Genomic DNA, 27,818 nt, shown 5'->3' with positions numbered 1-27,818 from the left:
GTGGAGCCAATGGGTCCTGTTTTAAACCCTCGCTAATTAAATAATGACCTGATCTCTGGCCCCTTGGGACACAAGTGTAGTCTCCCGAACAACAGCGTTGGCATCACCTGGTAACTGGTCTGAAAGGCAGGATCTTGGGCCCCACCCCAGACCCACTGAATCAGAATCAGCACGAGCACTGGTTCCCCAGGTGACTGCTGTGCGCACTGAAGTTTGGGAGCTTTGCACACCTGGCAGGACCCCTCGCGAACCCTGTGCTGCTCGGCAGAAGAACACAGTTGACTATCACGTCACGGTGACCACGCTAATAGTGCTGTGGCCAGGAGTGATGCATTTGAGGAGTGTGTGTAAGGTACTGAAGAACGGGACACTCGGGGGGAATGAATGCGACCCGAATGCAAGAGCAGCTGTGAAAAGAAAAATCTTTTTCCGTGGACCTTGCTTTTTATGTGGTGGAGGAAGAAAGGGTTTTTTTTGTTTTTGTTTTCACTTTAGAAAAAAACCATCCCTGGTTGCTTGGAAGTTCAAACAGTAAAGTCCAACTAGTAAAAAGTAAAAATTAATAAAAAGAGAGAGGCTAAAACTTAGTTACAAACCAGAGTTCTCAAGGTTATTATTTTGAGCTAATCGCAGGACTCCCTGCCCCTTTGTTTTCCCCCTAAAAGTTCGTATTTCTTATAAAACAGCTCCAAAGTGAAAAATCATATGTGTCCTATAAAATAATTACTCATCTTTATCATTAAGAACAAATACACAGCAGGCAGCAAGGAATGCCTTTCCTACCTTCTCATGTGGCTGTTTTGTAAATGCACAAATTTTATAGAACATGCAAGAAAAATGTAAAATTTCTTGCTATCAGTGGATTCTACCTAACAAGTGAAAATTGAAGCTTAGCTCATTTAGAGGCAGTTATATGATGTGTTCAGTGAGGTTTTTAAGACTTATATTGAAAAAATTAAGTATTATGTACAAAACATAAACGGATTATACTATAAATCGAATCTATTGTGAAATGTGAGAATGTAAGTGTGTTAATACGTGTGTGTACATAATGTGTTCTGATGGGGAGGAAGATTATTACTAACTCCTTGTTTTTATAGTGTGTTGATATTTTACAGAAGGTTAAAGTAAATGAAGTGTTGCAAGGATTTCCAAAGCTATCCATCGTAACTTCTAGGATCATGTTCTCCAAATTGCTAATTAATGTAAAGTCAGCTTCATATATTGAGATGTTTAATCAATTGGCAGATTGCTGTCAATAAATATGTGTCTTAAGCGGTTTGTAATAGACAGGCTAATGAAGTACCCTCTGTGAGTGTCAGAGCTATTGGGAAAAGTCTCTCTCCCTTCTGGGCGTCTTGCCATATGTTATTAGTCTCCCTCTGATGCAGGGAAGAATGCCCTTCACCACTGCCGGTCTCACCTCTGAATAGAGTAGCTGGAGAACCAGGAAGTGAGTTTCATTTTCTAGGAGCAGTTAATCAATCAGAAGTTAGGTGGAAAGGGGGGCTACTGGCAACATTAACAATATTAAAAGTAAGAGTTCTCATGAATTCTCCCAGGAGCCACTGCTCTTCCTCTTACCCTAAGCGGCTTGAGGTGACCTCTGAAAATGGTTCGCTATTCGCTTGACCCAGAAAACCCTACAAAATCACGTAAATCAGGAGGTTCAAATCTTCGTGTTCACTTTAAGAATGTACGTGAAAATGCCCAGGCCATCAAGGGTATGTGTATCTGAAAAGCCACCAAGTTCTGAAAGACGTCACTTTACAGAAGCAGGGTGTGCCATTCCGTCGCTACAGTGGTGGAGTTGGTAGGTGTGCCCAGGCCGAACGTTGGGGCTGGGCACAGGGTCGGTGGCCCAAGAAGAGTGCTGAATTTTTACTGCACGTTCTTAAAAATGCAGAGAGTAATGCTGAACTTAAGAGTTTAGATGTTGATTCTCTGGTCATTGAGCACATCCAGGTGAACAAAGCCCCCAAGATGCGGCATAGAACGTACAGGGCTCATGGTCGGATTAACCCATACATGAGCTCTCCCTGCCACATTGAGATGATCCTCACTGAAAAAGAGCAGATTGTTCCTAAACCAGAAGAGGAGGTTGCACAGAAGAAAAAGATATCCCAGAAGAAACTAAAGAAACAAAAACTTATGGCCCGGGAGTAAATTCTGCACAGAATAAATGCAAATAAAAAAAACAAAACAAAAAACAATATTAAAAGTAGCTAACGTTTCTTGAGCATTTACTCCATGCTGGGCTCTGATTCTGGTACCACGTTTAACTTCACGGCAGCCCTACAAGAAACAGTACCATTTCTCAAATCTTTTAGATCCTTTTGTGATCATCGTTTTGGGCCTGCCACTCCAGTCCTGAAACAGATTTGTAGGTAACATAACCTACACGTGTCGTCTTTTAAGAAGTCATTCTCATTTTCCAACTGTCACATAATGGAGAAATAAAAGAGGAGTATGGTTTATTACTGAATACCTTCAATATATAAATGCTCGCTCCTGGCTACCCTAGAGGATGGGGAATAGTAGTCAGATGTTTGCACCTGTGCATGGAAGTCCTCTCTGTGACTTTGGCAGCTCTGACGGCAGGCTGATAGAGTTATGACAGACTAGCTACTCACGTGCTTGAGGTGGTCTCGATGTCAGCGACATGACTTTCCAAGATGGTGAACAGTTCTTAGCAAAGCTCCAAAACTATAGCAAAATACAGCCTCATCTCGATTTGCACAAAAATTGCATTGCTGGAGTGTCGAGTATACATTGATACTGGACAGAAAATACTTTGTGTTCCTCCCCAAGACAAATTTTGGTTCTAGGGTTTCCACCCACACAAATGTCCTGTGGACATTGAGAACTCCTGTAATGCTGGAGACCATTCTATAAAGGGAGCCGGTCTGGCTTTATTGAAAGACATGGCATCCTGAACCTTCATCCAATAAATGCTACTATAGCCCTCCAGTCATTAGGACAACCACAAACACCCCCACCGATTTCTAGAAAGTCTCCAAGGGGTCATGGCCACTCCAGGAGGGAAGGATACCCTGCTTTCAGCTCTGTCTTTCACAAGTGGCAACTGAAACTCAGTAGTTTTCCCAAAGGCACATAGCCAGGAAATAGTAGAGTTGGGATCTAGACTATTCCCCTTGACTCCAGAGCCCTTGCATTTAACCCATGTTGAAACACAGGTAGGCTTTCTGGGTCATTTCTCAGAATTGTGACGTGAGTTTTAGTGAAAACCCCTTGCTGACTATCTCCTATGTCCAGGTGTTTTGATGCATGATCGAATGTTCACAACAAACCTGCCATGTAATTCTGTCTATTCCCTTAACTCTAATTGGGAAGCTTGAGTCTGAGCCTTTTCCCCAAGGTTGCTCAGCTTATGAGAAACTGGATTTCACATTCATTTTGACTTCAAAGAGCAGGCTCCTGCCCCCACTTCTTAGAGCTGGGCCATCAGGAATAGGGAGCATGTATAACCTGTTGTTACCATTCACCCATCTCTTCCGGACGTCCTTTTACTTTCTTATTACCTGATAAATAAGGTGACCAAATAATTGGCCAGAAGAGGCCACTTTTGAGAGTGAAAGCAGACACCGTTATACTAGGACACGGATGTGGGTCACTCAGTGGTTCCCCCTTGTAGGGACGGGAAGAAAGGAATGCTCACCAGTTCATTCCTGATGATCATACACACAGAGCTAGACAATGTCGTGTGCTGCCCAGGCAGAACACACTGGGGGCTCTCTTCTCACCAGAACTCTGCTTTGCCGCCCACAGTGACCATGTGACCATCTTGAAAGGGACAGTACCTTTTCTCTTTTGGGATCTTTCCCAGTTAAAAAGTCAACATCCCAGCCTTTCCAAGAGCACAGTAGGTATGGACAGGCAAGCCTTGAAGATTGCCCCTCAGAGCATCACGAAAATAGGTGGGGGGCAGGCCTGGGGACCCTCCACTGGACCAGCAGGGGACAGAAGCTCTTTGTAGGTGGTGACGGGGGCAGAGAGCTGCTTCCTGTAGGGAGCCTTGTCTCCTCCTTGGGAACAGGACAAGAGAAGTCTTCTTTCTGCTTACACGTAGAGCTTGTGCTCAAGGAGTACAGTGACGAATTCTGCCTGAATTTCCCCCAAGCTTTTGCACTTGTCTTTGTTTATTATATTAATAAATACTATGCAGCTAATGTTCCCATCTGGCAGGGCAGAGAAAAGAGCATAAAAATGAAGCCGTGGTTACAGCTCTTAAATACTAATGAAGGTGGTATCTACTTGGCATGGTAGAAAGGTGGGTCTTTATTTTAGAGTTCTTAATTAAGAACTGCCAAGTGACTAATATTAATTAGGAAGCCAGCTGTATCCTTCAGTTTCATGGTATATTTCTTCTTAGGAACCTGGGAAGGGAGTAAATCTGAGCCTCTTTTAATCAATCAGCGCACGAGCAATTATGCAGTAAGTATACTTTGTGGATACAAGGCCAGGCTATGTGGACAGAGATTTATAAGATACCGTCTTGGCCTTCCGGGTCTCCACCAGTTCGAGGAGTGTGCACCAGCATCGAGCCAGTGTCAGGACAGCAAAGTCAAATGCCCCAGAGGGTATCTAGGTAGAACGGGATGGCCGCAGTGCCGTGGGAGGGAGATTTTTCAAACCACGCAGTGCCCCGCCTCTGCTAGGGTCTCAGTGGCAAGCCAGTGTGGGCTTTGGGAGAGCATCGCGTCCCCAGTTACAGTGGCGTGGACCAAAAGGTTGAGGACAGGCTGTCAGGCAGCAGTCCTGGGTAGAAATCGGAGGGCTACAGCTGGGCTCTGAAGAGGAGTAGACCATTTCCAATGGTTGTGGAGCCCTGGGCAGCCCCAGAGGAGGAAGGAAAGGGAGCGGGCCGGCTGGACCAGAAAGGGGAGTCCCGGGCATCACCCTGGCACGTGCACTCCAGCTCCTCAGTGCCTAGCCTGTCCACCAGCTGGTGCAGGAGTGATGCCCTTGGAGCTGCTCCCGCCTGCACACACGCTCAAGCGTGGCCTCCAGCGGATTCCTGGTACCCCGAGCGCGAGGGCAGGGGCGGCAGTTGGAGCAGAGACTCGGTGCGCTGTGTGTTCCTGGCGTGACCACTCAGCTCCTTAATAAAATGGTACCTGGAACGAGGGGCTTAATGGGAAGCACCTCAAAATCTCTGGCCCCATGTCTGCATTCTAAGTCTCTTTTGACATTGATGTGTTAATATCCATTGAATTCTAGTTCCTTGAGTCACTAGCAATTGAGGAAGGATTTTATGAAGATTAAGTTGTAATGGGCTTTCTTTTGACTTTGCCTGACAGAGTGTTAATTTTTGCAGTGTTTTTTTTTTTTTTTCCAAGTTCGAATTGTAGTCCAATTTGCAATTCTCTCTTCATTTCATACCTAGAAATTCAGATTGCTGAGTTGAATCTGCAGTTAAACTGACACCTTCGTGAAAGCGCCTGATCTAGCGCTGTGGCGGGTGCAGCCTTCCCGATGCAGAAATCTGCAAGTCTCCACCCTGCTTCACTGACTTTCCTGGGGAGCCCTTCCTTCACAGGATCCACGGAGAGCTCTTGGGCTAGAATCCTTAACTCTGAGCCTGAGATGTGGTCACTGGGGAGGGCTTATTCTCTGTAGATGTGAACTCCTCCGTAGGGGGCTGAGTAACGTACGCTTCTCTCTCCTCACGCTATGCCATTGAACTTGGAGGTTTTACATCTCTTCCGAGTGCTAATTTCCATCCAGGTCACACCTGCGTGTGTGTGTGTGTGTGTGTGTGTGAACTCTCTCTAGCCCTAGTTTATAAACAGCGTTTTTTTCTACACCCAGGTATCCAGAACAGTCCTCTTCCCAACTTTCACGGGGCATTTTCCAGAATCCTACCTGCTGCTTTTGGTAAAGTCCTGATCAGTTCCTGTCTTTGGAACGCTGCGCCGATAGCCTGGTTCCGAAATCTCTGATTATTATTAAAAGCTCAGTTCCCTTCAGAGAAAAAGAAACTTTGGAAATAGCAGGTCTGTGTTTTTCTTTCCATTACGTAACTTGGGGAATTTTACTAACCTCACGTCAGTGTCAGCCTCGCATGGAATCTGTTAAAGAGCTACATCCGAATGGTATCTGTACAAAGAATAATGTGTATGGAAACACTATTCTCTAGGAAAGTGACTTTCGCCATATCCAGATAGCACCTAAGTTGTTATAAGGTTTAATGGTTTTCCTTAAATCAATTCACATTCTTAAATTTATTTTTATTTTTTTTATTTTTTTATTTTTTTTAAAGATTTTATTTATTTATTTGAGAGAGAGAGAATGAGAGACAGAGAGCATGAGAGGGGTTAGGGCCAGAGGGAGAAGCAGACCCCCTGCCGAGCAGGGAGCCCGATGCGGGACTCGATCCCAGGACTCCAGGATCATGACCTGAGCCGAAGGCAGTCGCTTTACCAACTGAGCCACCCAGGCGCCCCTTAAATTTATTTTTAAATGAAACAGTTTAGCAGTATTCCAGATGATAATTGGCATCACTTACAATTAATAAAAATATGTATGTAGTGATTAAAATGTGAAGCTTGCATGTGTACATGTGCAGTCCTCTCTCAGAACACCTTTGAGAGACATAACTTGGGGGAAAGATGTTGTATCCGAGGGGGCTCAGGTGGGGTCAGGGAAACAGACCCACTTCTTCCTGGCTTTAATATTAAGGAAGGGCTTCAGGTTTAATTTTACTTACAAGTTTTGTTTACATCAGGATTTTTCAACCTCAATAATTGACTTTTGGGCTAGATAATTCTTTGTTGTTGGAGACTGTCTTGTGCGTTGTAGGATGGTTAGCAGCATCCCTGGCCTCTAGCCACTAGATGCCAGCCCCACCCCATCCCCCACCACCAGCTGGGACAACCAAAGATGTTTCTAGACATTGCCAAAAAGGCCCCTGGTGGAGGGGGAAATCGGGCCTGGTCGAGTACCACTGTGTTTACATATAAGCCATCATGTTGCTTTTACTGTCCTTGTTGTCGTTGTTGTGTTAAATTGTCACTTTGTTAGGTGTGCGTATTTAAAAGATACTGCAATTTTTGAGACCGCGCACGTAACTCCCTTATCCCCCAAATGGAAGTGGCCCTGGCCTCTCTTGAGACCTGCTCGGGGCACACCTGACAGTCCTCTCTCTGTAAGGGCACATTGGCTCTCCCCAGTGGTCGTCACTTCCTCAAGGGCTCTTCTTGGTGAATGAAAGACTAGATCTTCCTTCCCCTCCTCATGTGTTTCTGACTTACGTGCAGATACGCTTCATTATGGAACGTGACTTCATGTGTTACCACATCAGCAGAGGCCTACATTTTTGTGAGATACTGTTTTAAATGTATGATCTCTTTAACTTTAACAAAAGTTTGTAATGATGCTGCTTAATATCATTTATCCCTGTTTTTTTTTTTTTTCCCCATTGAGAAAAACTGAAGCTTAGCTAGGTCACGTGGCTTGCCCAAAACCACACTGCTAAAGATGCTCTTCTGTTAAAACAGAATATTGGAAGCAGTCTGTCCCCAAAACAAAGAAATGTTTGCCTTAATGTTGAAATGCAGTATGGATTCACAGGTAGTCTGTCAGTGATTGTGTTTATGATTTGTGGCAACTGCCGATGCAGTAACATCTGTTTAAAATTATAAACCTAGGGACGGCCCACTGGCTAGTCAGTAGTAGAACCTGTGACTCTGGATCTCGGGGTTGTGAGTTCGAGCCCCACGTTGGGTATAGAGATTACCCAAAAGTAAAAAAATCTTAAAAAAATAAAAAAAGTACAAACCTAATTACAACATAAAGTATGATTACTATTTAAAAAAATACTTTGGATGAAAACTTAAATTTACAAAAATGCTGGTAGAAATTATGTTGAGGTAGGAGACTTCTGGCAGTTTTCCTTTTAGCCCAGTTCTGATTTCTAAATGGGTTGTAATGTATTTCTTTTTCTTTTGGAAATGAAATTTGGAAGCTAAAAATGAAGACAGATGTAGCTGGGATTACTGTCAGAGTTAAGTTTCTCTCTCCACTTCTAGCCAGGGAGCGTCCATATTTGGCACATTACAAATAAATGTCTGTGTGCCCCTGCGTCTGGGGTCGGCGGTCTTTCCGAGTCGATTTGCTGTACGCTGGGGCGGAGGGCTGGCCTGCCACCTTTTGCTGAAGGAAACACGCAGGACACTGCCGTGGGGTACCCAGCCAAAGTACGTACTGACAGAAACAGGCAGTGGGGCTGCTCCTCCCTCCGTTTGTCGTTAACTATTTCTTTCTTAATACAAGTGCGTCTGGGATGAGGGGAAGCCTTACATGCAAGACAAGAGGGCAGGGGACTTGCCACAGGCCTAGAGTAGTTCTCTCTCAGCGACAGCAGCTCCTCATGTCACAGAAGGGTAATTCACGGTGGACCATGTTACCACCAACTTTTTCACTAGTGGGGACTTGTAACCGGGACCAGATCGGCAAGACCGTGAAGGAAACACATGGCTGGCCCGGCTACATAAGCCAGGTCGATAATGGTTTGCCGGCAGCATGCGTAGAACATGTTTTAAACGACACGAGTGTTGTCTCACGTATTATTTTCATTGCAGCACCCTTCCATCTATGCGCTTCCATTCATTCTTAATGTCTTACTATGTGCTAACAGGTGCGCTTTGAATGGATTCTTTGGGTAGTTGTTCCTTGCATGTTCAGGGGGAACCACGTTCAGGTGCCAAGTACCTAACGCTCAGTCCTCATAACCAATGCTCTCAGGTGGCACAGAGAATGCCTGTTTCACATAGGAGTGAACTGAGGCTCAGACAGGTTCTGTATGGCAATGTATTCCTTGGTGGTTCCTCTTGAATGGGGGGTTAATCGATCGGACCATCGTAAACGGGCCTTCTTTTGAGCTTCTGGTGTGTATAGTTGTACTTGTCAAATGCTAGATGTTTCCTAATTTAATATCTGCTAAAATTTCCTGATGCTTTTGCTTGTTTACTGTTTCCATGTGTTACACCTAATGTGAAATTGAGATTTGGGTTAATTAACTACTCAGCGTGATTATTTCCCTCAAGTACGGGGGAGCTTCGTTTACCAATTTTGTCCTTCTTGTTGATAATGTTAGCGTACATATGGCTCATCTCAACTTTAAAGGAATTAACCTCCGTATCTTGAACTCTTTTTTTGGCCTCGATTCTCTGCCCACCCTCTCCACAACTACAAAATTCCTAAGGAGCATGACCTTGCGTGGGATTGCTTGACGTATGTTCACAGTACACGTGATCTTCACATGCATCAATAGATAGCCTTCTGCACTCACCAGAAGCACTGGATCATGTCTGGAAAAGAAAGGTTTTAATATTTTTAAAGAGCTGTAGACATTTTAATCAAAGCTTCTTCTCGGCTTTTGTCTGATGTGTATCAGGAGAACATAACAGTAAAAGAGAACACGGCATTACTCTAGCCCGCCTGTCTGAATATATTTCAGCTCATTGAGCTAGATTTCTCCGAAAAGGGAACATTTCCAGCCAAGTCTGCCCTAAAAAGATATGCAGGGTGGCAAACCCAGAACTTTGGTGCCTGCAGGTGCCATTTTTTTTTTCATCCTTAATGTTTTAAATTATTCTCACGATGAAACCTAATGGCCTAATGAACAGGGAAGGTGCCCAGTCTCAGAGGAGGATGGACTGAGGCGTCAGACTCAGGAAGAGCAGTAAAGCCCACAAGTGTCAGTGGCCAAAAATCCAGCCCACGCAGTCTCCACGCCTTTGTGCTGGTAACCTCTGAGGCCTGGCAGTGACGTGGGCTCTCTGAGGACTCCCACCCTGCTTGTAAGCAAGTAAGTCCAAGAGCATGAAGCACAGAGGCATATGGAAATTCCACTCTCAAGCTTAATATACCAACATGCGAAATGAATTTTTCATACTGGGTTTTGAAGAAATGGAAAACTTCCAGTTCTCCCTCACTGGTGTGCCTTTTGGAGTTAGTGCCCTTTAAAGCAGCCGGAGGGGGTATGACTGTAATGTAAGCAGAGTGGTGTTTGCAAGTGAGAGCTATGTGAAAGGCAGTGATGATTTTGGAAACATTATTCTGGGTGTCGAATTGAACAAAGAGTCATTACTGGAGGAAAAAAAATACCCAGAAACACTTTAATAGTCTCTCGGATTTGGGCCCAGAGAACCATACTGTGAATTGAGTGGAAGATAAATAGAGAGGAAAATAGCAAATTAAGGGGGACAAATAACCAGGGAGGGGTGGGTGCCCACTGGCATCCGCGAGAACATATAACCGGCGTCTGATGCATTTCCTTAAGAATCAGTGTGTTTGCAAATTGCTTCGTTGCATCTTAGCAGAATCTAATCTGAGTAACGAAGAGCTGACTAGCGAACATAGTTGGATGAATTCCCTCAGTACTCCTGAAATATAACAGAGCAAGGAACAGTATAATGAAAAATAACAGAGAGAGTAGCTAGGGGCTTAACTTATGATCAGTGTTCATTACAACAAATGACACTTTCACCGCAGAGTTACCATAAAGATTATTGACTCTTACGTAATGTGGTTCCCATCTGAATAGATCTGAGAACAGCTCAGCCTGTGAATGAGAGGGCTGAAGCGAGAGCACAACGATGTACTCGATACCTTTATTCATTTCTTCACTTTGTTCTGGAGAGCTGCCCATTCAGAACCACGGACAGAGCAAAAGCCGGTGAACCTTCTTGCAGGAAGCTTCTCCATGATTCTCCTTGACTAGCATGGTTATATGTTATATTCAGTGAAGACCTGGCTCAGAAAGTGACTAAGCTTTTTTTTTTTTTTTTTTTAAGATTTATTTATTTATTTGAGAAAGAGAGTGTGTGTTGGGGGGAAGGGGCAGAGGGAGAGAGAGAATGCCAAGTAGACTCTGCACTCATTGTGGAGCTGGACATGGGGCTTGGCCCCACCACCTGGAGATCGTGACCTGAGCCGAAACCAAGAGTCAGACGCTTAACTGAGTTCCAGCTTGTTAGTAGTTTCATATTTAAGATCCTCACCTGATGTTCTTTGCCATTTGCTGTTTTCCTCAAGCATGCATGTTACAGCACTTTAAAAAACATCTCTTTGGAAAGAAACTGTGTTTTGTATAAAACTTTCAGCACACAACCCAAGAGCGTTTTGCAGCTCTGGCTTCAACCAAGGTTAGAATGGACAGCCCCAATTCAGAGCACAGAGTACATAACAGCCTTGGTTTACTGAGCACCTGTGTGGTACCTGCTAAACACCTTGTTATTTCATCCTCTTAGTGACCCTGTGAGATATGTACTGTTCCTCTCATTCCCACTTTCCAGATGGAAAGCATGTTCAGAAGACGTTAGGTAAGTTTGCCAAGGTTACCCAGCTGCTGTCTGTTAGAGATGAACTTCAAAACCAGGTCTAACAGTGTGCCAGATGTTTTAACTCCCACATAGATGCTAAGCACAGAGAAAGATACCCTTTCTCTCTCTCTCTCTCTCTCTCTCTCTGGAAAAGTTGGCTGGATTTGGAAATCAGATGTATCAGGGCTTGGACCCTTCCTTTTTCATTTGTGAGAAATCCTGCAGAACTGACCTATCATCTCCTAAGAGTGGTTGTAATGCAAAAAGAGTTCATGTTTAATGCATAGCGATAAGCTTTTTGCATGATTTTCTCATTCATTCCTCAAAACTGTGGGCAGCATAAGTCTGTTTTATAGATTGCAGAACTGAGGCTTGGAGTGGCCCAGGCTGCATAGCGGCTAAGTCTGTCCAGAACCTTCATGTTCAGCCAGTATTACATGGCTCATTGTGGGCAGTTTCAAAGTCAACCCTGTCAAGTGCCCCCCATAAGAGAGGGTCACCAACAGTGTTAGCCAGAGGCAAAGATGACAGCCCCCAGGTAACATGGGAGGCAGAAGCAGAGCAAGGAAACCCAAAGAGGCTAGTGGGTGAGGGGCTGTGTCGTTACAAGGAAAGAAGCAAAGTGGCATTTGGGAACAAGTCAACAGTTGTCAAAAGAATAATGAAGGCATCTCTGGAAGCTCAATAGTAGACAAGTTTTGGATCCTACCCTTCCTTTAGTTTTCAGTTTCTTATTGCTGAATTGTATGGAAAAAATACTTTGGTGAGGAATGGCGAATTAAAAAATACTGTTAGCCATGGGATAGCCAGCAGATTTACTATTTGTCCCCAATCTCTTCTAAGCACCCAGTTTTCTCCTTTATTACATGCACGAGTGGGAAGCCCTGCCTCGTGACCATTGGCAGTGAGCTTCTATAGACCTCCCTGTGGCTCATCCCCCAGACTACCTGGCCCAGAGGTCAGAGACGGATAGGGAGACAGAGCAGGGTGATGTGCCCGAGGCTAGAATTGGTATTTGCCACTTCACAAGGAGCCCAGCTTAGTGAGGAAGTCCAGCTTGCTTGCGAAATGGCCAAACCCTGTGACACACAGTACTCGTAGCCTGCAGCTGCTGCTTCTCGAGCCCCTCCTAGTGGAGGCCTTGCGGAGAGTGCAGCCTGGTTGGCTGTGAGTTGAGGACCTTCAGCTCTTACAGCTGGGTTTATGTTTTCTTGTTTTTGGGAAAGAGGACTGACTACACTTTTCTCCAACCAAGTAGTGTTCATGAGCTTTGGGAATTATTTATATTGGCCTGAAGACTTTTCCAGGCTCATACTGAGAACTATTATAAATAATTAAAGATAGTGGAAGAGCCTCTAGCTAAGTGGGATTACTTTTTAAAAAAAATACTCTGGGTATGTGTATGTGTGTGTCCATGTGTCCGTCCATCGTTCCGTTTTCTGAAGCACAAAAACCAAGTGCCAAGAAAGAGTCCCTTTAGTACAAGAAATGGCTCGACTCCCCCATATTCACATGGTCTGTGTCTGTTGTGCATCACGGTAACCAAAAACAGCATGTGGCTCTTGAGCTGTTGAATTACAGCATGTCTGATTGGGATGTGCTGAAAAATACTCAGCAGATTTCAAAGACACTTAGTACAAAAAAAAAAAAATTAAACTTACATGATATATTTCCTAAGTCATTTGTCTTTAAATTAAGGATAAAGTAGATCATTAATCATGTTTATATTGATTACATGTTGAAATGATCATATTTTAGATATATTGGGTTAAAATATATGAAGGTTGATTTCATTTGTTTACTTTTACTTTCTTAATGTGGCTCCTAGAAAATTGGAAGTTACATTTGTGGATTTTGTGTTTTGGACAGAGCTCTTCTGTAGATCTGTGAAAGTACAGAGTTTGTCTCTACCAATTAGAAGTACTAATATGTGTTTAAAAATAAGATTTTAAAAATAGCTTTCTGAAATATTGACGAGGAGAAAAATTAACTCCCTGTAGTGATTCAGTTTAGCAAGTACTGCTGACTAAGAGGGGCTTTGGCCATTCCGGGGGAAATATATTGGGCAGAAATCTTTATGAGAAGCTATTCAGGGATGAATATTTTTCCCCGAGAACATAGGTCCCTTTGAATCAGTTGATTCAGAACACGGTTTGTCAGTATTTGAAAAAGCTCTTGTGCACGCATTTCTTCGTCATTTTTCACCCAGCTGTCATCCTCCTGGCCACATCATGACCACAATATCCTATCCTGGAAACCAGAAGAAAAGAGCAGCCCGGGGTGGTATTCCACAGATATCCTGGTCCTCTGGCTTCTCCACCTCCTGCTTTGACTTTCACCATCTGTATTTAGAATGCTCTCGCACCTTCCAGGAGTGTGTTGTGGGTGAGATTCCTAGATGAAACACTTGAGGTTCTTGGATGAGGTCTGTTATGACAAGCGTGAGCTCTTCCCTTCCCACCCACGGCCACAGTTTTGCTCTGAGTCGACAAGGCCTGCTGGGGGCATCAAACAATGAAAGCTTGAGCCCCAGGGGAGAATCCTATCCTCTTCTTGATGTGTTCCCGCGGTCCTCACTCAGATTTATTGCTAATGCATGGGTCCTCCAGGAGATGCTTCTTAACATCAAGCATAAACTCACAAACACCTTCGTTTCTAACCTTTTTGCACTCGAAGACCATAAATTTCCCAGAGACTCTTAAAAATCTGATTTAGAAAATCTAGAAGGGTGTGGATGACATATATGAAATCTGCTCAATATATCAGGCTAAAAGTAGTTTTTAAGTGCCCCATTCCTTTGTGGAGTATGTTTTCTCCACAAAACTCAGAAACATGAACATGTAACCAAAGAAGGTTGGGATCTAAAGGCTTGTCTCCTGTTCAATTCCTATATGTGGGAGTCCATATTCTTTCAACAGTTGTTGGCTTGTTCCCAAATACTACTTTGTTTCTTAGCCACCAAAAGCTGGTCTCCTCCCCTCCTCCTGGCCTTTCCTTACTCTTGGCCAGGAGTTCAAAGATTGGTATCAGGAATGGATGAAAAGCACAGTTCAACTTGATAGGCCATGTTCCAGGAGTGGGGTTCCCCACTTTAGAGAGAGCTGTTTACATGAGGGGGGATTCCACTTTGCCAGGGAGACGGCCTGGAGTAATGGGTAGTTTAGTGGTCTGTAGCTGCCGCTTCCTGAAGGTCCCCTTGGTGAGAAAGAGCCTCCTAGATAAAGCACTGTGTGCGTAAGTCCACCTGTATGTCGAGGTTGCTTTCTGGTGTTTATTTTTAAGTTTTTATTTTTCAGTTTTTTTTAAGTGGAACATGACTTGCCTCACAGAAGAGAGGGGCACATAATACAATGCTGTGTAAGAGCGCAAGCATCATGCCTTAATCTGACCCAAACATAAAAGGAACCTCGGAGAGGTGAGCCCTGTAAGGTTTCATTTAACGTGATTTTCCTTGAGGGTTAGACAAGTTAATAAAAGCAGAGTGCTTTCACAAGCTTCATGTGTAAAGTTGGCCAGTTCAATTCAGATGTCCAACTCTTACAGGGTTCAAGCCGTTGCCTGGACGATTCAAGCTGGGCGGGGTTTGGGTACTGTCTCATGCAGCGCCCAGTCATCCCGTGAGGGGTGTGACAGAGTGCAGGCTAGACAGTTACCATCCCTGTGTAGGTCCAAACGCCCCATCTTCTGTCTAGGGAAGCAGATTATCCAGATACCAGATTAATTCCGAAGCCTTCTGAATTCAGTTCAAGTGTTATTTGCCCTGCCCCGGGAACCTATAGGCTTGTACTTAAATTTAAAGAAATGGCTAGCTTTCCACTGACCTGGCCATGAGTCCCCTGCCATGGTCAAATCACCAAGCCACCTGGGCAGAGAGAAACTGAGGAAGGAGCAGTCTCAGGAACAGAGAGTCCCAATGGTTAGCCACAAAGAGGAAGAGGGGTCGGGGTAGGAGGAATAATAACCTCTAAATATGCTTTTACTATTTGTCCTTATCTGAAAAACAGAAGAAAAAGCAAAGTTTCTCTGTTTAGACACTAACATTCCTAGTTCTGTGACATTAGCTCTTCATTTGCGATATCACTTATATCTGGAGCCACGTGCCTTCTTTCATTCATGTGATATTGCTTCAGGTTTAAATGAGTTGATAGATGGAAAATGCCATAGAAGCTTCATGCAGAAGTGCTAACATACAGTAAGTGCTAGATGAGTTTTGCTATTGTGGTCACTAGCTTAATCACGTTAGAGGTCGTGAACAACCTTGAGCCATTCATGAAGGAACCACATGATGTGGCCAGAAAGACTCTTACCTTTCTGTGATCATAAAAATGTATTCTGGTTTTTAATTTGTCCAAAGGAAGGGGGGGGGATTCTACTGGTTTTATAATGTTCATTTTCACTTAATTACCCTTTAAAAACAATTACTGTCTTCAACTAGGTCTTACTAGTATTAGATAGGATTAATATTCACTAAAAGCCCACTGTACTTTAAAGGAATTTATGGAAACCCCTGGTCACAGTGCTGTGGAAGTGAGTCTCCACAAGAGGGTGACAGACTGGGCCCCCAAGAGGCCTCACAAAATGGCGCAGTGGTGCGTTTACTTACCTCCAGCCTCTCCGGCAGCCTTCCCGCCTCAGAAATCTTGCAGAAACAGAGGAAAACACATAGGGAACTGATGTACAAACCAAGATTCCATGACAGAGGATAACTGCCCCCAAAGACTAGAACACTTGCCTTGGCCTGCATGACACATGCCCTTCTGGTAGTCAGCTGGAAATAGGAAGCTGACGGAGCACGGAACTGAGGACGTTGGGAAATAGATGCATTGGCTAAGATAGTCTTGCAGTCTACCAGTGAATACTTACTGGGTGACTAGTGGGTGGCAGGCACTGGAGAAACACAATGATTAAGACAGTCCCTGGTTCAGAGGCACTAGTGATCCCTTTGGGAAGCTGTCCACAGAGTTAGATACTTTCAGTATATCCCAGTAAGTGCAGTGATGTACGCTTTTATTCAGTCAACAAACGTTCATGCCATGCCCGTGGCGTTCCAGTCACAGAGGATACCCAACAAGACAGACAAGGTTCATGCTCTCTGAGAGGTAGCCTGCTATTAAGGGAGGCAGGAAAGAACAAGGAATCAAATAAATAAAATAATTATATTGTGACTGTTGGTGTGAAGGAAATGAATGTGGTTAAAGATGGGTAATGTGGGCAAAAGGACCTCTCTTAGGATTTCACATTGGAAGTAGATGAGAGTGAGGAGTCAGTCAGGACTCAGCATCCCTTTGATTGCAAGAAATACAAAACTAAGAGAAGTGGGGATTATTTGGTTATTTTATGCTCAAAATAATCCACCAAAACAATAGACTTCAGGCATGGCGTGATGTAAGGGCTCAGTGTCATTGGACCCCATCCCTCTTCATCGTTCACTTCTGCTTTGTCTGGGCTGGTTTCTCTCTCAGGCAGGCTCTCTAAACAAGATGTCAGCATGGCTGACAGCACACCTGGGCTCCTCACCGAAATCACTGGAAAACAAAGAACTTCTCTTCCTGACGGTTTGAGCAAAGATGATAGGTCTTTCTTTAGTTGACTCAAATTGACCACAGGCTCATGTATGAACTAGTCATTGTGCCCCCCCCCCCCCGCCCCGGCAAAGGGAACAGTGTCAGACTGAGCCGAGTTTTGACACTAAAGTGGAGGCAATATAGCCATCCACCTCCGAGGCGTGGAATCGCTCTGGGCGTCCATACCCTCATCTGTAAGATGGAGACGGTGGTCGTGCCTGTCTCCGGGATGCCACGAGAACACTCCAGGCAGAGTAAATGGCAAGCACGAATCTCAAAAGTGGGCAGGGGCCTGACGTGTTTGCCCACGTGCTGGGGGCTGGGAGTGGGAGGTGGGAGGCGGAAGAGGGGAGAGAGTGGAAGGGTTGGGGCAGCCAACCACGTTTGTCTTCTCTGCTTCCTCTTAGAGACATGACGCTAGCAGGACACGCACAGGCGCACAGGACTCCCAGCCTGGGTCCTCACCACCTTTCTGGGGCAGGGGGCGGTGCTTCGATGCCCACTGCCAGCATTTACCCCGTCGTTTGTGCCGCTGACCAAGACCGACACTTGTGAGGGGCAGAATCTCTCTCCAGCTTTGTTAATACCGTCGGTCAGCTTACTGCCAAGGCCCACTGGCCTCGGAGTTGCGCTGGCGTTACTCAGGGTGACTTTTCCTGTTGATGCTTTGATCCACTTTGTGTCGATGGTATCACCGAACATGTAGCCGGATGGTCTTACTGCCTTTAAATTCACGGTTCTGGGTGGCGCCTCACTCTTGCCTCAACTGAAGTAATCTCTCCAGTCAAGTCTGGCAGCATGTGAAATTTAAAGTAGGTTATATAATCGCAACAAGTAATTTATGGTTACGTGGTATTAATATCCAGCTGTCCGTGTTAAGGGATCTGTTAGAGAATTACTTTACTATGTGGCTTTTGAGAGCCAGATTCAATTTAGTGAATTTTAACAGTAGTGTTTTTTAAGAATAATTTTTGAAGGGGGCAGATGGCACATATAAAAAGAATTCCTCACTCCCTGGTATTTATGGTTAAGTTTGTATATCTGAGTGTGTACCACTAACACACGCATGTAAGGTTAGATGTCTCTTTTTTAATCTCTGCAAATGCTAAGTACTAGATCAAAAAATAATTCTGTTCATAAAAAATATTCAGGCTGGGTATGAAGTCTATTAAGGAAGCTTGTTTGGGAAACTTACAAATGCCCTTAGACTTGTTTCCTCTTGCCTTTTAGTTTATTCTGGAAATTGCAACATTTAGCACTTCACAGTTTAATTTAAAAGGATTACCTGTTTTCTTAAATGCTTAAGCAGGGAAGCAAGTTGCAGTTATTGATTTTTCTCTGCGTGTATTCGTGAAAGCTGGATTTGCTCCTTCCCCAGGGAACCTACCCCCTGAACTGCATGCTTGCCTGGTGACAGCTCGGACCTCTGATACATAACCAAAGACCTTGCCTAATATCCTTGCAACTGCTTGGGGAATTTTTATTAAGTAAAAGCATCATTAGAGTAGACAGGATGATGAAGTTTAATGAGCATCTTTTGTGCACGAGACTGTTAGTTTTGCTCTGCCAGAATCCTCATTTCTCCCCTCCAGTGGGGCAGATAGTGAGCCCAGAATGTACGGGGGTATTTTAAAATCTGCTTTATATTTTATATTTTTGTATAGCTTAATATCCGTCTTAGGCCATCTGTGAATTCCTTTCGGCTATTTCCATGGATTTCAAAATGCATGTTTATACTCTGATTTACCATGTGTTGGGGACGCAGAGGCGCGAGGGGTTTTAATGGAGAAAAACGGGAAAGACACAGACTGCCGTTAGGGAGCTGCATGGAACCATCTCTTGGAGGTTTGATCTCAAAAAATCATTGCCTTTTGAATTAATGAGATTTCTCCTGGGAATATGGTAACTATTAATTTTTTTTTTCTTCTTTAAGACTCAGCAATTTCTGTGCTAAGGTTCTGTCACCAGCCCCTCATAGCTTCTAGATAGGATAAATAAAGATATTGCAAAATGCTTATTAATAATCTAGGCTTCACACTTTGTCCACAGATTTATTTGTGGAGACTTTAAATTTAGCATCCCACCATAGGATTACAGATTATAAACAGAATTATTTCTCTCCATTATTGTCACCGGCCATATAACTTGGATTTTCAGATTGGTTCTTTTCTTGGTCTGTATAAGGACTTTCCATGGAAACACCCAAAACAACAGGAGGGAGGCATATGACATGAGCAAATGACTTAAGAACAGCATATTGTACCTCTCATATACCTGGCATTCTGAAACACAATATTTACACAGCACACAATGTGCTTCTAGCTGTGCTTGAGTATACAGAATACAAAAGAAGTGAACTCTGCAGTCCCCACCCTCAAGAAAACGGTAGGCTTATTAAGAAGACAAATCTGAGAAATCTAAAGAAGATGGGGAGACAAGATAATTGAGTGCATTAAGAGTTCGAACTTGGGGGGCACCTGGGTGGCTCAGTGGGTTAAGCATCTGCCCTCGGCTCAGGTCATGATCCCAGGGTCCTGGGATCAAGCCCCGCATCAGAGTTTGAACTTGGGAGTAATTGCTTGGGGTTGATCCAGGCCTAAACTTGCTAAGCCTTGGTTTCCTCCTTCGAAAAATGAAGAAAAGCCCGTTCTTCCCTGGATTGTTGTGACAGTGGGGGCTGAATGTTTGGTAGGTGTAACTGCGATGTGTCGTAATCATGGCACTGCTGGGACTTCAGAATGACAAGCTGAGAGCAGGAACCTATGTACCATCAAGGACTTGTTGGTGAAATCCTAACAAATCCCATAGTGTTCTGTGAAGGCAGAAATTGGGGCAGGGGGCGAAAGCCCTGAAAAGCCTAAAAACACAGATGGGATCCAAATTGCAGAACAGGACCCAGGCAGACATTCCAGATAGTAGTTAACACAGATCAGCAAGAAACAGACCAAAAGGACTGCTGCCTGGCAGGAAGGGCTACTGCCAGGGCTCAGATCGATTTAGCACCGTTTTATTTTTCAAACACATGGAGGAGCCCAAGCCGCTCTGGCTGCCAGAGCACTTGCGAGGTAGACAGTGTGCACATAATCCCATTTTCCAGTGAAGGTAACAGATATTCTGGAAAGAGGGAGGACTCTGAGGATAACAGGTGCTAGGTGGCAGGGCTCACCCCCAGGTTATCTTGACTGTCCGCCACACTGCCTTCCTCTAGACCAGCCTTCCTGCGCTCAGGTGCGCTAGAGGACAGAGAGAGGAAGTGGCCGAGTTCAGCATTACATGACATGTTCTGTGGCTGCTTTATGTCACGTACCAGGCTAGGTACATGACCTGGTGAGCAGTGGATGCTGTTTTCCATACGTGAACCAGGGAGAGATGATTCTGCCAGGTGTAGGACACATTGGAGGAGGGAAGGGACCCATTATAATAATCTAATGACCATATGATGGGGCCTATGTTAGGGCAGAGGAAAAGAATAGATAAAAATCACAGGTTGATGAAAATCAGAATAAGCACCATAAAGAGCCTAATTAATCCACTGGGTTATGACCCTTTTGAGAAGCTATTGAAAGCTGTGTTCTCCTCCTGCTGAAAAAGCACCTAGAGCACAGCTTGGAGTTTCAGATACTTCCCTGGTCCCAGGCTGAGAATTTCATTTTTTAAAAAATTTTTTTGATTTTAAAGATTTTTTTTTTTTTATTTGACAGAGACACAGCTAGAGAGGGAACACAAGCAGGGGGAGTGGGAGAGGGAGAAGCAGGCTTCCCGCTGAGCAGGGAGCCCGATGCAGGGCTCAATCCCAGGACCCTGGGATCATGACCTGAGCCGAAGGCAGACACTTAATGACTGAGCCACCCAGGCGTCCCCAGGCTAAGAATTTCAGAGGAAGTGCCAATCAGACTTGATTTACGTGATCACCAAAAAAAGAGGCAGACGTCAAAGCGACTTCTGTGTTTTGATCCTCAAGGTCTGGAGACCTAGAGGGACAGGCCTGTGGAAGTCGGGGTAGGGAACTGTTCTGTGCTTTGGTTGGGTGTAATAGCTCAGTGTCCAAGTGGGAGTAAGGCAGGCACAGCAGGGGCTGAAGATGGCGGTGGCTTGGCGGGCGGGGGGGAGGTGGGGAGGTGCTGCTCAGAGGTGGTCACTGACTGCTAAGTGAGATGTCCTTTCTAGGGAAGAGAAAACAAAGGTAAAAGCAGAAACTAAAGGACTGAAGAAGTGTCCAAAGGAGAGACTAAGAACCAAGATGGTACACTGCAGCCAAGAGAGGGAATTTTCACAAGGAATGGGGCGGCCCACCGTGGTCTTCTGCTGCAGCCCTGAAGGGATTGAGGGTCTGGAAGAGACGAGAAGACTCCTGTGGATTTTTTTCCACAATGAGACTGCCCGTATTCAGTAAAATTTGGATATCAGTAATAGAAAAGCATGCATACCAGCCTCCTTACGATGAGAGCCCCAGGAGGGGTCTGAGTGGCGCCGGCCCGCTCACGGCCCCCAGCGGAGAGCAGCCGGAGGCCCCCCGCCTTTGAGGTTCTCTTCAGTGACGGAAGCATGCTCATCAGACTCCTGTGCACAATGGAACCTTTCCTGTCACTTTGGATTGTTCTTTGGTGGTTTTTTCCACTCCTTACTCACCTTTCAATTATCCTCTGTCCACCTCACATGTCAGGGGGAGAGGAGACTTTCTAAGACTCTGTGGCATCGGGTCCCTCTGCTCTAGGGCTTGAACATTTTGTCCCCCAACGGCTGCTGCCCTGTTGGTGACCTTGAGCCAGGCTCCCTCTGTCGCCGCTCTCAAGCTGGTGGCCCGATTTCAGGGCCCACTGGAAGCCTCCTCCCTCTGAAGGCGCATAATGACAAGGTCATATTCCTGGCTCTGTTACGTACTCAAAGGCAACATGTCAGGTTGGGGGGAACTGGCCAGCTCAGCCTGAGTCTTGGACCTTTGCGAGAGGTCAAAGATGTCAGCTGCCGTTCTGGAATGTCTGCTGAGTCTCTACACAGACAAGACCTTCCCAGGGTCCAGTTTAATCTTCGCCCAAGCCCTACGAGGTAGCTAGGAGTGTTCATCCTTAGGTTGCAGATACGGGCTTTGTGACAGCTGAGCCACTTGCCCAGAGTCACCCGTCATTGAGGGTGAGCAGGGTGCACGAAGGCAGAGGGGAGTGAAGCCCTGGGACTGTTGTCTGGGGATCCCCAGGGCAGGGTGCCGTGGGCTCCAGGAGGGCAGGACAGGTGCCGCCTGAGCAGAGTGCTAAGGAGACACGCTGGTCTGGGCAGTGCCTTGTGCCAGGGTGTCAGGGATGATTGGGGTTTTCCCAGGTGGAGGAGGGTGAAGGAGCGTGTGGAGTCTGAGAAGCTAAGGCCGCTCGCTAAGGCCAAGGGCAAAGTATGTCATGTGGTGGGGATGTGGGGTCAGGAAGACAGAAGCCATCCTGAAGGCTGTGATTGTATTAATTAGTCATGTTTCTTATTTGCTATCTTTTATGCTGTTTTGACATCTCAGAGGTCTTGCAGGCTGGGGAGAGACTGCCCTTTCCAGGGCGAGCTTAATTCCTAGAGAGAGCAACCAACTTATCTGCCAGGTTGTCTCTGATATGTAAACCAACCAAACCAATCCAAAGCTAACACCTCAACCACCTCCTTCATGGAACTCCCACACAGCAAGCCAGTATTTCCCCTGCCCTAAATCATCCTAGGGCCAGGTCCCATACAACTGCACGCCGGCCTGATAGCCTCGAGCACCTGGAAATTATTTCAACTGTCCAACAGTAAATTCACTCAAACCCACCCATTTCTTCCCATGGAACCACCATAAAGGACCGGAGTCCTGCTCCCTGCTTTGTTCCTTCTGCCTCCTCACCAACCCTGGCACTTCCCCATGTGGCCTTGTGTGGCGTGGCATGCCCCCTCCTCTTGGGAAACTTCTTCCAGTGGCATTGGCCTCCCCATGTCTCACTCAGCCACCTCTAGAAGTGAAATCCTGGGTACATTCAAAACATGGATTCAGGGTGTTAGCTTCAGAGAATAGAGGGGGGTCAGGGGGCATCCAGTCCGGCTAGAGTAGAGAGGAGACACTTTGCTCACCTGTTCCCTCTTCTTCTGGTAGAAACAGCACCCGTTTTTTCCTTTGGGGCATCCTTTGCCCTTTTCAAAACTTAGTTTTTTAACTTTTCCTTCTTTTCAATGACCTGCTATCCCCAGAAAGTCTCCCGTTTTTCTTCAGCTGAAGGTAAGCAAACACCTTACTTCTAGGCTGCCCTATCAGGCCCAGAAAGGTCCATTTACTGCATTAGTTCCCTGTTGTTGTAACAAAGTACCATGAACTTGGTGCCTGCAAACAAAGCAGATAGATCCTCTTACTGTTCCAGAGGTCAGAAGTCTGAAATCAAGGTGTCCGCAGGGTTGCGTCCTTGCGGAGGCTCCCGGGGAGAATGCCCTTCTTTGCCTTTCTAGTTTCGAGAGGCTGCCTGCGTTTCTTGCTGGGAGCCCCTTTCCTCCATCTTCAAAGCCAGCAGTGTAACATGTTCAAATCTCTCTGACTCTGACCTTCCTTACGAAGGTCAGAAGACCCTTGTGATTACCCTGAGCCCACACAGAAAATGCAGGCTAGTCTCCCCAGCCCAAGATCCTTAATTAATCACCTCCATAGAGTCCCTTTATGATATAATATGTTCACAGGTTTCAGGGGTCAGAATGTCAGTATTTTGGGGGTGGGGGGCATTATTCTGCCCACCACGCTGACTAACCAAAGGGAAACCCCATGGCTAATCCCTGGTGGAGCCAGGAGTGGAACCCTAGACTTCGGACACTCAGATGCTTGTCATTACTGCTCTAGCCCAGTGATGTCTCCGTGTGGGCATGGCCCACCAGTCTGGTCTGCGCACGCAGCTGGAGGAGTCAGGGATGAGGCGGAGGACGCAGCAGCATCCCCGCGTTGCCAGTGACTCACCGAGGAAGTGGGGGCATGCATTTAGCTCTGCCTTAGTTGCTTTCTTCAAAGAGGATTAAAACCTTTCTTCCAGAGATGCCTGGGGATTTGGCGTTGATAGAAAATACCATGTTATTTTTTTTCAAAGGAAAAAGCCCTAAAGAAGTAATCATATAATTATCTTTATTAAATCCCTCCAACTACAACCCCACATCAGTGGTGTTTTTCAGCAAGCATCCACTGACCACTTCCAGTAGACGAACCAGGTACTGGGCTCATTGTAAACACTGATACCACCATACTCAGAACACAGCATCGTTTTTTTACAGATGGAGAAGCTGAGGCACGGCGAGTGAGGGATGTGGGGGTGCCAGTCCTTTGCCCAGAGTCCACAGCTAGTAAGTCGCAAGAGGAGGATTTAAACATCAAGCTCAGGAAATGCTCTCTCTGATCTGGCCCTAGGTAGTGACTTGCTGTGTAGCCCCAGGAGGTCCAGGTGCAGTGGGGTCTGACTAAAAAAGGCAGACATTGGAACATTGGAACATTCTAGTTCCTTCCTAACAAAAGGAGCCTTGCTGAGTTCCAAACAGCTTTTGCAACCCCTTCTGAGATAACTTTGCTGGATCACCACGGTCAGGCCCAGCGAAACCCCCACCTCTTCCAGGAAGCCCTCCGTGCCCACCTCAGCTCTTACTCCTTCAGGACGTGACACGTGGGCCCTTGTCAGATCTTCTTTTTCCTCATCTGACGTCTTCCTTGTGTCGCTCCTGCCGGATTTCCCAGCTCATGTGCTATGGAGCTGTCTTTCTGCGGATTTTTGTAACCCTTAAAGTTGAATGCTGTCTGTGAGTAAGAACAGGGATATTTTTTTCCCTTCTGGGGGTAAGGGTTTGGGAAAGAGAGGAGAGATACATGAGGCCAGAAGGAAGCTAGGAATGCACAGACCAGAGTCAGGCCTTTTCTGTGTGCGGGGCGAGAGGAGCTTGGAGCGCAGAGGCCTCCGGCGACACCACCCTGCTGTGTGAGCGTGAAGAAAGCTGTGTCCTAGGAGGAGGGGAGGGGCCAGGCCTGCTAGAGGAAAAAGTATGTTTCAGGGTATGTGTTGCTAAAGCTGAGGAATGTAACGGAGAAGTCTACTTTGGCTACTTCTTTAACCTGTTTGATGTCCCTGGGAGAGATGCTACAGGGGTGAGGGAGGGGGGTCCCCAGATAATAGAGGACAGTCTTGCCATTGCAAGATCCTTAATCATCTCTGCAGAGCCCCTTTGGCTGTGTAAGGGGACAGTCACAAGTTCCCGGGATTGGGACAGGGACTTCGGTGGGGTTGGGGAAACAAATAATGCAATATATGTTAAGAAAGAAAAAAAGAAGAAGAAGAATGTAGCAGGAGGGGAAGAAGGAAGGGGGGGAAATCGGAGGGGGAGATGAACCATGAGAGACGATGGACTCTGAAAAACAAACTGAGGGTTCTAGAGGGGAGGGGGGTGGGAGGATGGGTTAGCCTGGTGATGGGTGTTGAGGAGGGCACGTTCTGCATGGAGCACTGGGTGTTATGCACAAACAATGAATCATGGAACACTATATCTAAAACTAATGATGTAATGTATGGGGATTAACATAACAATAAAAAAATTAAAAAAGAGCAGTTCAGCTGGGCCTGCTGAAATTTCCTCTGTCGAAACCAGTGGTTCCTTTCCTGGGATGCAGGGCCCCTGGGTGTCCATAACGTAGACTGCAGGGGGATCAGTGGCCCTTTTTAAAGTGTAGGGGAGAGGGGCCTTAGGTGGATTTAAAGATCCACTTAAATGGGGAGACGGTCCCCCCCCCTTTACCTGGAGACATTCCCAGCCCCTGGCTAGACGTATATCCTCCGGCTCATGGGTCAGTGCCACCAGGTCCAGACTCTGATTCTGAGCTCCTTGGGAGCGGAGACCTCTCTTCATGGCCACTGCTGGTGGAACCTGCTCGTAGCCCTTCTGGGGAGACACTTGGAAGCCTCTGGAGAAGACAGACCACACTATCACCTATCAACTTTCCCTAATTAATCAGTTGGCCAACTGTGCGCGAAGGCCGTCCTTTGGCCCACCAACCACGGTGTCCGTGTCCTCAAGAGCATCAGGACATGCCACCAGTCTGCGTGGCAAGGTGCAAGCATCGAGAGTATCAGCTCCTTGAGTGGACTTTAGAACAAGGGACACCTTGCACCGGGAGGTCGTCTTGGTGTCCTCCCCCATTCACGTGGCACAAGGCAGTTGCCACAAGCAGATCACGCATTGCCTTTCCTCTGGAGGAGTGGAGACATGCACACTGGGCTCTCTCTGGGCCACACTTTTATCCATAAGGGCAGTTAAGGTGGAGCCGTATTTATTTGAGGGTGGCTTTTAATTTTGTTTAATCAGGATTACTCATAAATTATCAATTAATTACTATCTGCTGTTGGGTTCAATCCTCTCAGCCATAAGCGAGCTATGCTCTGTGACGAATGCCATCCACTGTAATTGTAGGGTACTTTGTCAGCATTTAATCAACAGTACTTATTAATGTGGCATTGATGTGTGGCCGCCGTCCCAGCGCTATAAATCATGGGTGAGCAGCCAAAGCAGGCTTGGACACCATTGCTCTCTGTCACATTATCCAGCCCCTGGGCTCTGCTGGCCAGGCATGATGTTCACTTTTCACTCAATGGACACTCTGTCTCTTCAGTTCAACCCAGTTTTCGTCATTGTCAACTTCAACACTCACAGTCATTCGAGTTTCATTCTGGAACAGGTGGGCTGAGCATCTTCCATTCTCACAGCCCCAGATCCCTCTTCCTTTGGTGTTTTCACGCTCGGCCCAGTGAGTGTGAAATTCCAGGACACTTGTCCAGAACTGACCTCATAGTGTATTGTGTGTGTAAGTGTAAGAGAATTTTATAAACTTAAATAAAATGTCTGACCCAGACCAAGTAGAAGTGATCTTTTAGTTTTCTTTGGCTTCCTGAACATTCCTGGAGATTAATCTGTTCTTTAAAACCCTCCCAATAAAAGCTGGTCCTGTGTTAGCAAGGTGAATCTCACCATTTCTCCCTCTCTCTTTTCAGCCTCTACGGCAGACACATGCAAGCAAACCCAGAACCACCGAAGAAAAATAATGACAAATCGAAAAAGATCAGCCGGAAACCCCTGACAGCCAAGAACAAATAAAGGGTTGGCATGGGCTGAACTTCTGGTTGCTTCCCTCATTATGACTTCTCTTCTCTGCTACTGTTATCCCACAAATAAATACATGTGTGTGTGTTGTTTTTTTCTCTTTCTAGAACTTATCACTTTACCTTTTAAATGCTTTTGGTAGGTGGTAGATTTTTATAAATTCTTAAAACCATTTCCATTTGTTTGCTTAAAAATGCCAAAGGCAGGAAACAAAGCTCTAATTCAACTGCAAATTCCATAGTAGGCATGGAGTTCAGTCCCTTGAATAGATGTTCACAAAGTTGCGTGTTATCAAAAGAATAATTAAAACCATGTGATCATTTAAATGTCACAGCTAACACCGTTCACTCTTCTGTTTATTCACATAACTCATTATTTTGCCTTGTTAAAAGCTTGTTAAAAGCTGTAACCATCGAGATATTATGTTAAATAACAAATAATTTTTAATAAAATCTTGAATTTGTGTCACATGTTGCTTCTTGAATAAAGAACGGTCTGATCTTAGGGTATGCACATCTTTGCTTATTCCCCCCCCCCCCCAAATGATCCCATCTGAATTGTATTGGTTGTAGATGGTTAACTCTGAAACGTTCCGGGAAAGAAATGCAAAATTACATCAGAGTTGGTTTCTTCTCAGATTGATTTTTCAGGTTGTTTTTTGGGTTTTGTTGTTTTTTGTTTTTTTTTTTTTCCCTTTGAAGACTGTTTCTAAATTAGGAAGGAGCAGAAAAAAAATCTCTGGGAGACTCTGCCAAAGGATTTTGGAAAGCAGCATTTCTTAGCTGAAGAA

General features: G+C 45.5%; 1 protein-coding gene across 6 annotated transcripts in view; it reads left to right on the top strand.

Annotated features, from left to right (window-relative positions):
- Nucleotides 1–27,532, top strand: part of RSU1 (Ras suppressor protein 1) — a 192,343-nt gene extending 164,811 nt beyond the window's left edge. For all 6 annotated transcript variants that reach the window (XM_036097051.2, XM_036097050.2, XM_036097049.2 and 3 more), the window contains one exon: nucleotides 26,920–27,532. In XM_036097051.2, coding sequence (XP_035952944.1) covers nucleotides 26,920–27,022 — 103 coding nt within the window. In that variant the 3' untranslated portion in view covers nucleotides 27,023–27,532. The remainder of the gene's footprint in view (nucleotides 1–26,919) is intronic.
- Nucleotides 27,533–27,818: the final 286 nt, after the last annotated feature.

The sequence above is a fragment of the Halichoerus grypus genome, chromosome 6 (genome assembly GCF_964656455.1).
Source record: "Halichoerus grypus chromosome 6, mHalGry1.hap1.1, whole genome shotgun sequence".
NCBI lineage: Eukaryota > Metazoa > Chordata > Mammalia > Carnivora > Phocidae > Halichoerus > Halichoerus grypus.
Note: the sequence above shows the minus strand (reverse complement) of the source record. Positions and strands in the feature narration are given on the sequence as shown.